The sequence below is a fragment of the Schistosoma haematobium genome, chromosome 7 (genome assembly GCF_000699445.3).
Source record: "Schistosoma haematobium chromosome 7, whole genome shotgun sequence".
Lineage (NCBI taxonomy): Eukaryota > Metazoa > Platyhelminthes > Trematoda > Strigeidida > Schistosomatidae > Schistosoma > Schistosoma haematobium.
In genome coordinates this window covers 10,164,385-10,177,104 of record NC_067202.1, presented here as the reverse complement: position 1 = coordinate 10,177,104, position 12,720 = coordinate 10,164,385, and the positions used below count along the sequence as shown (strand labels likewise).

General features: G+C 32.3%; 1 protein-coding gene across 1 annotated transcript in view; it reads right to left on the bottom strand.

Annotated features, from left to right (window-relative positions):
* The window catches only part of CRHR2 (Corticotropin-releasing factor receptor 2), a 71,558-nt gene that overhangs the window by 28,597 nt on the left and 30,241 nt on the right, over positions 1 to 12,720 (bottom strand). Inside the window, exon 3 of the mRNA XM_051217956.1 lies at positions 7,539 to 7,618. Coding sequence (XP_051064390.1) covers positions 7,539 to 7,618 — 80 coding nt within the window. The remainder of the gene's footprint in view (positions 1 to 7,538; positions 7,619 to 12,720) is intronic.

The following is a 12,720-nucleotide window of genomic DNA, read 5'->3' as shown; positions in this document are numbered from 1 at the left end:
TGTTGACGGAACATTGACAATAATGTCGTGTTTGACTAAACGGCGCGGTTCAGTGTATGACTGTTAATCTTTGACTGTCTGCTCAGAAAGATTATCGGAATCTCTGCAGATGGACATCTGATCTCATCTTGTTCAGAATATTTTTATTCACTCACAGGTATCGAACACCTGTTTATTAATTACTCCTTTTGTTGGTATCGATACCAAGATTGAACTTGATAGTTTCAACTTGTGTTAATTCAATTTCAGTTACATATTTACTCTGAAGAAATGCCTTTTATTAAGTCATGAAACGTAAAAAATACAATTTTTCTCACTGGAATATAACAAAAATATATTTATTATATTCCTTTTGTTGTTCAGTGCATTAGTTTGTGTTAGAGAAACCCTTGACTCTATAGAACAGGGTGTATCGTTTAAGGTATTTTGTAATGATTTATTCTTTTTAAATTGGAACCGTTTAAACTGAACACAGAGTTTGTGCTTTGATATAATTTAATACCAGTCAACTCAAAAACACTTTGAACGCTATACAAAAGAACATAATCTGACCTAATCGAATAAATTTTGGTTCGTCAGTTCTGTGTTCAAACTGAATATTGACATTTCGGTCGTTAAAGTCATAATATAATTAACTTTGACAATTACTAAATCTCTATAATCCTGCCTAGAACCCCTCGGGGACTACTGCCAGTCTCAAGATCGTATAAAGATGGAGAGTTGGGATGGGGTTAGAAACGCCATCCCATAGAACGCTAACTCGCTAAATATACACTAACCAGAAAAAATAATTCAAATAATTTAAAATCTACCCTGGGAGTTAGGTCTTCATTTACAAAAGTTATGACGCCCCATGATGAAAGCCGAGTCTCTTGGGAAGTCACGAGGCTGATGCCCCATCTGACAACCAAATCAACCATTAATTTAGGTACATGAAATACTCGTACAATATGGGAGACCGGGAGAGTCATTAAATTGCTGCAGAAAATCTATATAATGACAGGAATGTTCAACGATTTTGAATTATAAGATATTATTATTATTATCATTATTCCCCATGTATCTACATTAGGTATTTAAAACAATTATATTCATTGCTATAATGAGATAATTTTATTGTTTGTTTGTTTCTGTGTTTACATTTACATATTCTGTGTAAATTATGATGATCTTTTTCTCATTTGCTAATTATATTATATCTATTTGTTGTTTTTATTTGTTCACAAATGTTTTATTGTACATTATTAGTGGGGTTTTTTTTTAACAAAAAATCAATTCATGACCAGAACATCTGTACAATCTGGTTGAATGAACAACTATTTTTTAATTAAAGAAAATCAATATGGGTGAACACATACCAAAATGGTTTCAGAAACAAAGGAATTCCAATAATCAAATAAAATCACAGGATAGACAGACATCATCCTCCATTGCGAAATATTTGATTGAGACTGGTCATAAAGTTGACATCAAGTCAGCATTTGTAGTGTTGTACAAAAGCCTTCAAGGACGAATACTATGGTTTATTGAAGCCTTGGCTATACGGAAACTGAAACCCCTTTAATGAGTTCAAAAAACAATTTGTCCTTACACTTAACTTACCCTAGTAATACTGATTTATTATCCAGAGTGGTTATCACATTGTTTTTGTGTATTTTATTATTATTTCTTTGTTACGGCTTACCTTTAACCTGTCTAGTTGACCTATTAATTTTCATATAATAATGTCTTAACAAGTACATTACATGTGATCAGATTGTTCGAAATGTATTGCGCAAATATTTCGTCACATAATTCTGATAAACTTCGTCTTGCATTATCGAAATTTATCAAAGGGACTAATTGTTTTAAAGTTCGATATTAATCAAAAACACTAAGGGGCTCCCAAAATTATCTAAATTAAGATATCATTTGAATTTACTCGAGTGTAACTGTATTCTAGTAGATAAAGAGATTTAATTTTCCCATTTCAAGTCTTTCAATGCATTCAACTCTTTTTCAGTAAATCAAGAACAGTCAAAGAGTTCATTCCAATTGCTTATGAAATAGGTTGCGAAATGGTGAGGATTTTTATACCAGATAGAAACGATTGTATGATGCCTCAGGTTTTTGTTGATTGTCTAAGTAAACCAGACTATGATATGGAACTTTAAACTGTAAACTAAACACAAAGTTTTGATAGTTACTAACAGAGAAATTTAGATCTTCGGTTTTGTCCTATTTGGTAGTCTTCATGTGGATTTTCTACTCGTAGATACGTTCACAACGCTACTCACAAGGATGTTTGTAAGTAGTGCGTAGTGGAACGTGTCATCTAAGTTATAACATTTGTCTGATAGAGTGGAATCTCAGTGTACCGAAAGCGTGGCGTCGGCAGAGTAGTTGGAGGCCAGTCGAGTTGACAGTTCGGACTGCAGAACACACTGAAGTATGCAAATGGAGGATTGAGAGGTATGTTTCTGTATTAATTCTGTACTTTGTAACTTCTCGTGTTAATTGCAATTTCCTTCAGTCTATTGTCTTACTTGACAGTAGTATGTTCAAGTCTCGACATAAACGTCGACACAAGTGCAGATTAATTCAGCTTTTGAGTCCTGATTAGGAAGAAAAGCTGGTAACGGATTTTAATATTACCCACTATCAAAACTTCATTTAGAAATGTTTCCGCCTAGGTTTTACTATTGAAGCGATTCTCTTAGCACGCACATATTGTTGAAAAATACTGATCAACTGAATTCTATAGTACTAACGATGGCAATATTCAAACATTCCTTTGTTTAAGTGCAGATTTAGATGTCCTAAAGTTTTCTGTAAACCAAACACTAATAGAACAAAATAACCAACTAATACTTGTCTAACTTAGATAAGTTCGTGATTGTTATACGATTTACCGTCCTTGAAATATGCCCAGTCTATTGTTTACAGTCTCCCACGTTCACAGCCATATTTGGCTAAATGTTGTTTCCTATTTTGTGGTGCCATGTGATCTGTTTTGTTCGTATATAAACCCTGTATGTTTGGAATACATTATTCATATCGCAGAGGTTGAGTTTGGTGTTCTGGATTTAACAGGCAGGGCTAGGCAAGAAGGAGAACCGATAATGACTCTAGATTGCTCGTACGGATCTCATGCGTCGTTGGTCCGGTCGATAATTCACTATTCTCTAATTGGTGGTATCATTACGTCATATATTGATAAGGCAACAAGGCCACAAGTTATAACAGCGTAATTAAAACATACAATAATTACTCATGGATGTCAAGCTAACGAATAACTTTCTAATCATTTATCAAGATGAAATGTAGCTTTTAACGAAAAAACCAAGAGTATGATTTGTGATTCTGTTCTCATGCGATTCAATAAATTAGTTGAATTTCAAAGTTATTCTCAATTCATTCAATTTAATCGTTTATTGAAAAGGTAACTGTTAATCAGTATAGAGATCCAGGGGTAATTCATACCTCAGAGGTCAAAAATATCCATCTGATCTTTGCACTTGTATTGATTGCATACATAGAGAACTCTGAACAGGAAAATTATTTTGGGTTAAGATCATACTAAGTAGCACTTACTAGTCTATAAAAGGGAATAATTTTTTATTAAACGTTTATTCCATTATGTCGGTAACAGTCAATGAGATGTCGATTCTCAAGTTTAAAAAATTACTAGATTAGCGTGATGTATTGATTTGTTCGAAGAAAAAATAATACGAATATTTAAACAATTAAAATCAAAAATCAATTCATCATCATTTGAGCAAATGTACACAACTGATCCAACAATTACTCTTATGTCTACTAAGTTGGAATGAAATAGTGAGATCACATTTTCAGCCGGGTGTAGTAGTCAGTATGATAATCGATCGACATGATATTTCGTCCAGTGAAACACTGATTTAATTATAGTGTGCCGTTTATTCCGTGTGATAATCTTCATATTAATTTCGTGTGAACTTTGTTCACTATAATTTAAAGCACAGGTTTTTGTAGTAAATCTATGTGTTTCCTATATATGTCATAATTTTTAACTAATCACCAAGTGTAAGCACAATCATCATGTTATCGGAGCATCAACAGAACCCACATTTGTCACTAGCTTTTTATTTTTCCTGTTGTATCAATCAAAATCTTAGCGGATTCCTGTTGAAAGCATTCAGTAACCTTATTGCTTCTATAAAGTACAGATTAAAAAATAGTGAAAGATTTATAGGTACTATTCAGATTCGATCAAATTTTGATTTTTCACTAGCTTAACCAGTTTTATTTCATCGATGATGTTACTATAACGAATAAAAAAGGTGAGAGATTGCATCAGTGATGACATTTTTCTCAATAGAAATGTTGACAAACGAAGTGGAAGATTTTTTAGCACTTCAGAACAAATTACTCTTAATAAAGAATAATATTTCGAATTCGTTAACTGGTTTGTAAAAAATATATAAATGTGCATTCACAAGCATACTTGCTGTTGTGGAGCAGATTATATAGATTGCAGAAAACAATCTTTCTCGGAAATCATCGCTGTTCATTATCTTATAGGTTACTAAAGTCAATCAGTAACTCAATTCTCAAGCATCTTGTAAATATTGGTCATGTCTTTCCTCTTTGATGATCCTTCAAAGTTATTTATAAAGCTAAAAGTAATGGCCTAAAACGACTGAAAACCGGAATCTTATGTGTAGGACAGGAGTAAGAAGTTCACTTATTCCAGCCTAATCTCTGTACATAAAGGTGATATGATCAATCTTTGATCTTACCGTAGTCTTCCGTCTTTGACAATCTATTGTTACCATTCCTTCACTATTTCTTCATGAATAGTACACAGATAAGGTTAAGAAATTCGATTATTATGATACTCATACTCACCAAACGAACGGTTGTCTCTCTTCTGCAAAATATCCTAATTATGTCTTCATTAGTCGTTAGATCGTTATATAACTTACATTTCATAATTGATTATATTAAACAATTTATTAATAAGTTCTCAATATTCTTTAAATAAATGTCAATCAAAGACGATCTTCGTAAAACCAAGTTCATTTGGTATATGAAAAAACATTTTTAAAGTATTGTTATAAGCATCAGTTACGTTGTAACAACGTATCTTCAGTTACTAGTACATAATAGACTACAATTGTGCCATTATTCTTAGAGTTGTTTCTGTTTTAATGTTGATAGTTTCAGTATTTTGTAGATGATTACTTAGGTGATTCGACTAAATCATAGACTAGTATTCATGCTGTCTTTGAATATAGTTCTATTTTTCTGAATACCTCACAAAACACTAAATAAAATAAGATGATGTCCTTATTCGTTTCAGTCAATTACGACTGTTCATTAATATAGCAACTTCAAGAATGGGCGGTTGATCGTTCAACCTATACAAATATTCTTTGTTGACTAGACCAGTCAATACTGATTATATAAGTTAATAATTCTTCTTATTGAGATTACAGATCAATACAGAAAGTGCTGAACAGTCATTTTATACTAGTGTGGGACCTTTTATAGGAGGACGAAACAGCTATTTAGTACTTTCTGATTTTAATTAATTTTTTTTAACTGGGATTAATTTCATTTAAATCATGAACTGATATAAGTCAGACCACCACTGAAAATGTAGAAGCACCGGAAGGCCGTTGAATTCGAATACTGCACGAGTCAAAAGGTTATGGGTTTAATTCTCACGTGCCTGTGCGTGAATGAGCATTAATTAGGAGTCCTATATTAAGAAACAACTGTCGTCCAGTGATTTCAGGGTTTCTGTGGTGATTAACTCATGATTTCAATGAAATTCAGTTGTTTCCTTAATCTCTTATTAAGAATCAAATCAGTTTGTTATTATCTCAATTATATCAACAATCTCTATAATCTTTCTACTGAAAACAATCTTCCACTATTTCATTCAAATGTTATATTGAATTGAGTTATTCTACAATAATGTTCCATCCTGAGGTTTTTTTATAATTAAATTTGGTGTTGTTATTACTGTTGTCAACTGAAAAAGAAAATACTCTAATTATTATTTTTCTTTCTTACACTGAATCGATTTTTTTCCATCGAAACGGATTATCAGATTGTGGTTAATTTTTTTATTTTTAAAATTTTTTTTCTGAAAAGTGAAAATGTTTAGTTTCAGTCATCGAATGATTTCATTTTATGTTTACAAAATACTGTTCATTTATCCAATCACTAGAAGTAATTATAAATTATTCTTTATTACATTCGAATTGATTAAGAGAAATGAATGGAGAGAACATCATGATGATCTAGTATGATACGAATATTTCAGAAACTTGTAGTGTAGTTAAGTTTGATTCAGTTTATGAAATAGCTAATTATGATGCGTATTACCGAAGGCTTGCAATTCACTAATCACTTTTAGTACATAAGCATCGTGAGTGAATTACCCTACTACTAGCATTTAGTAACAATATTTACTAATGTTGGATTAGGGGCAGTACTACAATTCAAGATATCTGTTTTGTCCTATTTGAAGACCAATCTTCACCCCGGTTTGGATCTATTATCATATTATTTTTTAAACACATAAATATTAGTACAAGGGGGCACTAAATACATATGCACCACACAATAACAATGAGACCAGTAGTAGCCATGATTGATTTGTGTCAGGGCTGTGATACTGCCCAAACAGAAGTAGGTGGTTTTTTTGGGGGGTAAGAGCCGGAACCTTTGACCTAAAGGTCTAATTCACGAGGCAGTGGAACAACGTAAGGAAATGCAGTACTATGGTAGCCGGCGACCAGCAATAAGTTCATACGCCGTTTGTTTCCTTAGGATCATGGAGCCCATGGGCAACATTGGATTTTCCAACTCTCCTATGTGGACTCTCTGTGTCCACAAACCCGGTTAAAGTGCTGGATATTCGCTTTTGTCTTCTCGATTTCGTAATCAACACCCACGCCGTGAGAATTCAGTGAGTAGGACTTCACTGACAGTGGTTGTATGCACGTGGCCATGTGAAAGCATTTCGAGAGGGGGCACTGACTCTCACCATTCTTGGCCGTATCAGGGCATTCGAAGGTTTTGATCTACACTCTGTGGTTCAAACTGAGCACACATCACTTTAAAACGTCAAAATATCATTTACTGAGTTTCAAATAAATTGAGCATTGGCTAGAAAGTTAATAATAAATACATTTTTGTTATATCCCAATCATTAGAAAAAACTGTATTTCGACGTTCAGTGACTTAATGTCATCCGCCATTTAGATAGATCGAACTTTCGTAAAGGGAAAAGCCAAATACTACATAATGAGATTAATTCTCAAGTTCAAATAAAGTACTCACAAATCATGATTCGTTATAGATGGAAGGACTAATCTAGATGGGGGGTTGCTTATAACTTTATTGTAGTGATTAATTTACTTCCTTCCCTCTTTCACGTTTAGAATGTAATTTTAAAATATCCATTTGTAAATTTAATAAATAATAAGGTAATAAACATTTAATAATCATGAACACTTAACAATCATTAGTATTTTGTGTATATGTTTATTAAAAATTATTCTTACTGGATAAATAATCGTACATGCTGAATAATCAGCAAATTCAGCCCAACTTCCATTTGCTAAACATTCACGAAAAGAGTCATCTATAGAAATAAACAAAATAGAAATAAACTAGTGATAGTCAGTAATACTAAGAATAAAATTATTTCGTTTAAATAGTTGTCTATAATTTTGACCAAGTCTTGTTCTCTGAGTTGGATGGTTTGGTCATGGAGCTTTCATCGTTCTTCTGAACGACATCATCAGCACAAACTTCAAGTAGAAGTGAAGTTTTCGAATTTCTCCACATGCGGTTTACAGGGTTAAGGTTACCAAGAACCAATCAATATCGAGGTGTACAGGACAAGCTGTGAAACACATGTGGAGAAATTCGAAAACTTCACTTCTACTTGAAGTTTGTGCTGATGATGTCGTTCAGAAGGACAATGAAAGCTCGATGACCAAACCATCCAGCTCGGAGAACAAAACTCCATCAAAATCATCCACCTGAGCTACAAAGTTTTCTATAATCAAAGTTAATAATAATTAAATTTAAATTCAGATGGTTTACTAGGTAAATTATAAAATGATATGTCTAGTATACCAGTTGTTAGTACTATCTTACTTCAAATAGTACTACTTGGTAGGCGAAAAGTGACAGTGATAGAAAATGATTTTCAGCTATCTTCATCAAGGCATATCTGTAATAATAGACCATTTGGTTTATTCCGGAAGATGTTAAAGAAGTAGTCGTTTAGCTATTTGATTCACAAAAAATCTTCCGTAGGATTGAAACGTCTTCACAATTATTTCGCTCATTAATTAGAAAATTCACGTTGTCCGGTCTTTGAATGATAGCAGACATGTTTTAATGTGACCTCTAGATTAATTCCCTCAATACGTACGTGTTGTACGCATTGTTTAGTGTTGATTAAACGTGGTAGAGCAGTGTAGTCAGCTTCACTGGAGAAGAAAATATTAACAGCCAGTATCAAACATCTCGAAGTCCTAAAAGAATCTTCAGTAACGACCAATTATAGGGACGTATAGAATAGTATCCCGCTAGGGTTTGGAGCGTTTATTATTGAGTTTGAGTTCAAATACAAATATCAGAGATGGAGTGCAGGTATATCTAATTTCTAGCTACCGAAGAAAACGAAACATATGTCTTGAATTCCACTGATGTCTACAATTCAAAAATCTGGAAACTTCGTATTTACAGACATTATTGTGATGTTCTCCTAATAAGTCTATATATTAACAGAGACTAATCAATCACAACATCAGGAAATGCATAATGGCGTCAGTAAATAGCAAATAAGTAATAAAATCGTGCTAATTGAGTATTGGTGTTACAATGGGATGGTATGTTATCACATATGACAGAAAATAATATCGACCGTTTACTTGAGTAGCTGAAAGGAACATATGATAATTACAATAATCAAAGTCATTATCTGTAAAAATGGAAAGTATATGATGCAACAGTTCCTAAGCAAAACAATAATTAATGGAAGAATTAACAAAGTATTATGATAAAAGTACAGTGCTTCCAGGTTTTTAGTGCTGGTCTAACATTGATCTATTCATAATATCAATCTAAAAGTCAATAGTCGAATAAGTATAAAGAGAAGAATATTGAAATTTTTCGAAATAAGAGTGAAAAAGTTTAGAAAACTTCCTGAAATGTCAGTTGAATCGAAAATCTGTTACAACTGACTCTTGTATGAGCTATTCCAATGACTAGTGTAAACGGTTTATACTAACATCTATTGATTACACATTTTAAGTTCTTCTATGTGTATACCGATGACTACAGTCGTATTCATGAAATAAATTTGGTATAATTTAGTTGATCATTCTGAAATCTTTATTCAGCCTCACTTAATTTCTTTTCAATTATATGAATGAGAATAACACTTAACTGGTCGTAATTGTCCGTCAATGAACCCATGTGTATGGCGCTTAGAGATACAATGACCGGCGTACTACACTTTACATCCACTATAATTGCTTCCTCAGGAACAGTTTAATCAATGAACACATTTTGATGCGATGAATTTACGATGTCTGTCTTTATTGCTAGTTTCTATTACTGGATAATTCTAAAAACAATTTGGCATTGGTAAGTGTCTTCTGTACAGCCCTTCTCAACCTCAGAGTTGGTGTTTTGCAGGCTTTCATCAGTGAACAGCAACTTCAAGAAGAGTAACGACATCGTGGGACTTGATGTTATCTGCCCTATATCTATCTCATTCATGTATTTGTTAATGAGTTTAAAAAGTGCTCATCCATACTAAGACTTTTACGGGGAACATTGCAATTTATCTCCGACAGTGTTGTCGCAGCAGATTGCTCAAACTTGGTGAGTCAAGCACTGCTTACATTACAGTTCTACATTGAGTAAGAGATCGAACAGATCAGTGGTAAGGTTTCAGAAGGCTTGACTACAGTTCAAGTCCCACAGAGAGCATCAGTTTCTCTTCAAGACTCCAAGTACTTCTTCCGACGAGTTTCAATTAATTTCAGGGCTTTCTGTCAACTATGTTTAACCACCGGGGATCAATATAATTGTATTCCCGTAGTGTATATTAGTAAACACATAAATATGTTTCTGTTCTTTTCTAAAAAGTATATACATTTCACTATCCTACAAGGGTAATCTCTTTATTGCAAGGCTTTATGAAATATGATTAATGTTGTTATTTATTGTAATAATCCAAGTATTGTTGGTGTCATCTGTAATTCAATTTTACATCATTGTAGATCAGTTAGTTTTGAGTGATAGTTTTAGAATTATCACCAAAGAATTCATCGTTCATTAAAATGAACCGAATCAAAAGTACTAATAGCAGACTACTGATTATCCAGAGTAGACGATAACAGGAAGTTAAAACACATTTTCTTCTTTATAAATCGACAAAACAATTCAAGATGCAATAATTAGCCATTTACAACCCACTATCAAATATATAAATATTAGTTGTATCTTTCCATTGTTATTTAGGACTGCAATTGATCAGTCTGTTGTTAGCATATGCGCATCCTGTACGGATTGCCTTGATATAACATGTACATTCAGCTGACGAGTCGCAAATAAGACGAAACGCGCATCATACTGGACTTTATTGCTAGCGACTATTCATCTTTACTTATTAGACAAATAAATCAAACATTCAATAAATCTATCCTCTTCATTAGTTGTAAGATTTTAATTTTTGCGCAACATTATAAATTAGTTGCTTAGATACTGTAATTATTCATGTTGAGTTTTACGTTAGGCCGGTTAAAATGTAGATTTGAAACTTGACTACCAATCAACATAAATATAATCTTTATTAAAGTAGCTTATTGTAACACATTTATTATAAGACAAATCTACATTTCTGATATCGTAATGCGCAGAAATAACTAAATTTTAAAAAAAAGCACAGGTTTAACTTTAATGTTAGTGTAATTGCAATTATTTATTTATTCTTTCTGAAGAAGCGACTTAAGTCGCAGAACATTTGAGATAATGATTTTCTACTCATGGGGATATCATAGTATTTTAAGATTCTATTCTGACGGAGTTTTGTTCTCTGAGCTGAATGGAAAGAACAAAACTCCATCAAAATCATCCATCTGAGTTACAAATCTTCTCCACAATCTCAAGATTCTATTCACTGATCAATTTATTCGAAATTATCAAGTTAACTGTCGATTATATTGATTATAAACTTCCATTTATCCGTCTTTTTCTTTTCTTTATATTGTCATCAGTATATTTATATATACTTAGGTCTAGTATTTGAACAGAAATATAATGTTCTTGTTATTCAAAGAGAAATTAGATTTATAATATTTTATAAGATAGTTGTCAGTTTACAGCTTTTCTGTTATTAAACAACATGTGATCTCGTGTGCTTGATAACTGTCTCTCAAAATCTTTACAAGATTCAATCCCCAACTTGTATATCGAAAGAAGTTGCATTCTCTTATTTTATTATCAAATTAGTTTCTGTTAGTAAACTATGGGGAGATTAACTGTTTTATTCGATATAAATATCTGTTCTCGCTTTTATGGATTTTCTATTTCCGTAGTCATCTATACTGATTCTAATCTACTTTACTCATCAGATTTGTGTAACAAGGCTTATTACAATAGGTAACAGAATTATTACGTCAACATAAACATTACATCATCGTATCATTAAACTATAATATATACAATATATTGTCTGTAACGATCATTTTCATTATAATTGATGTGTAATATTATGTCATACGATTTTATTATAAAATCATAGATAATTCATTAATTCCTCTTACATATACTGCTGGTATTTTCCAAAAACGTAATCGTGAAGATTCGATCGACTATTATTCATTGACCTACTTCTCTTTCCAGTCTTATAAAAGTTCAGTTACGACCAGAATAGGAAAGGGATAATTTTTTTCTGAAGCTGTATTTGAAAAAAGCGTTGCATGAATTTTCAAAGAGGAACCATTCTACTTCAAGTCAAAAACCCATTTATTAGTGAAATCTCAGTTACGATTGTATAACGACGCAGAACCTAATATAAGTTTAGCTGTAAATAATGTTATCTTCATATATGAGTGCAATAGCATGATGTTCATGCTATCATCTATTATTTATAGATCAAATAGGTTTGAAATTTAGTGTAAGTTTGAGGTATATTAGATTAAATGTTTAATTGGTAAATAACCGTTAGAAAACATGACAGGAATGTTCATAACCTTTAGCCAGAATTAGATGTTTACAGAAGATAAATTCTTGTGTCACCTCAGTTTATTGTTTCCCACTATTTATCGTTAGAATGCATTGGAAACCTATTGAAACACAATGTTTACGCTTTTCAGCTGGCGTTAGTTGCTGGACTAGTTACCAATCTTACTTTGCTTAATCCAGTATTAAAGGCAGGTAAAGAATGAGCAAATAAATTTGTTTTAAGAATCCGCAAACGGTTCAATTTTGAATCTCTGATAAAGAATCAGTTTCCTCGTGTGTTACAAAGACGTTTTGCATGTCACACAGGGAGGTAAAATTCCATTTTTACTTTCTCTTATTAATGAATCTTGCCATAATGTTGTATCTTCGACATGAATGGTCTTATTTCAAGCATAACTGACAGATTAATATAGAGAATAATATTAAACAACAATTGTAATGATTCGAGGATGGATCAATGCAGTTTATAAAGCC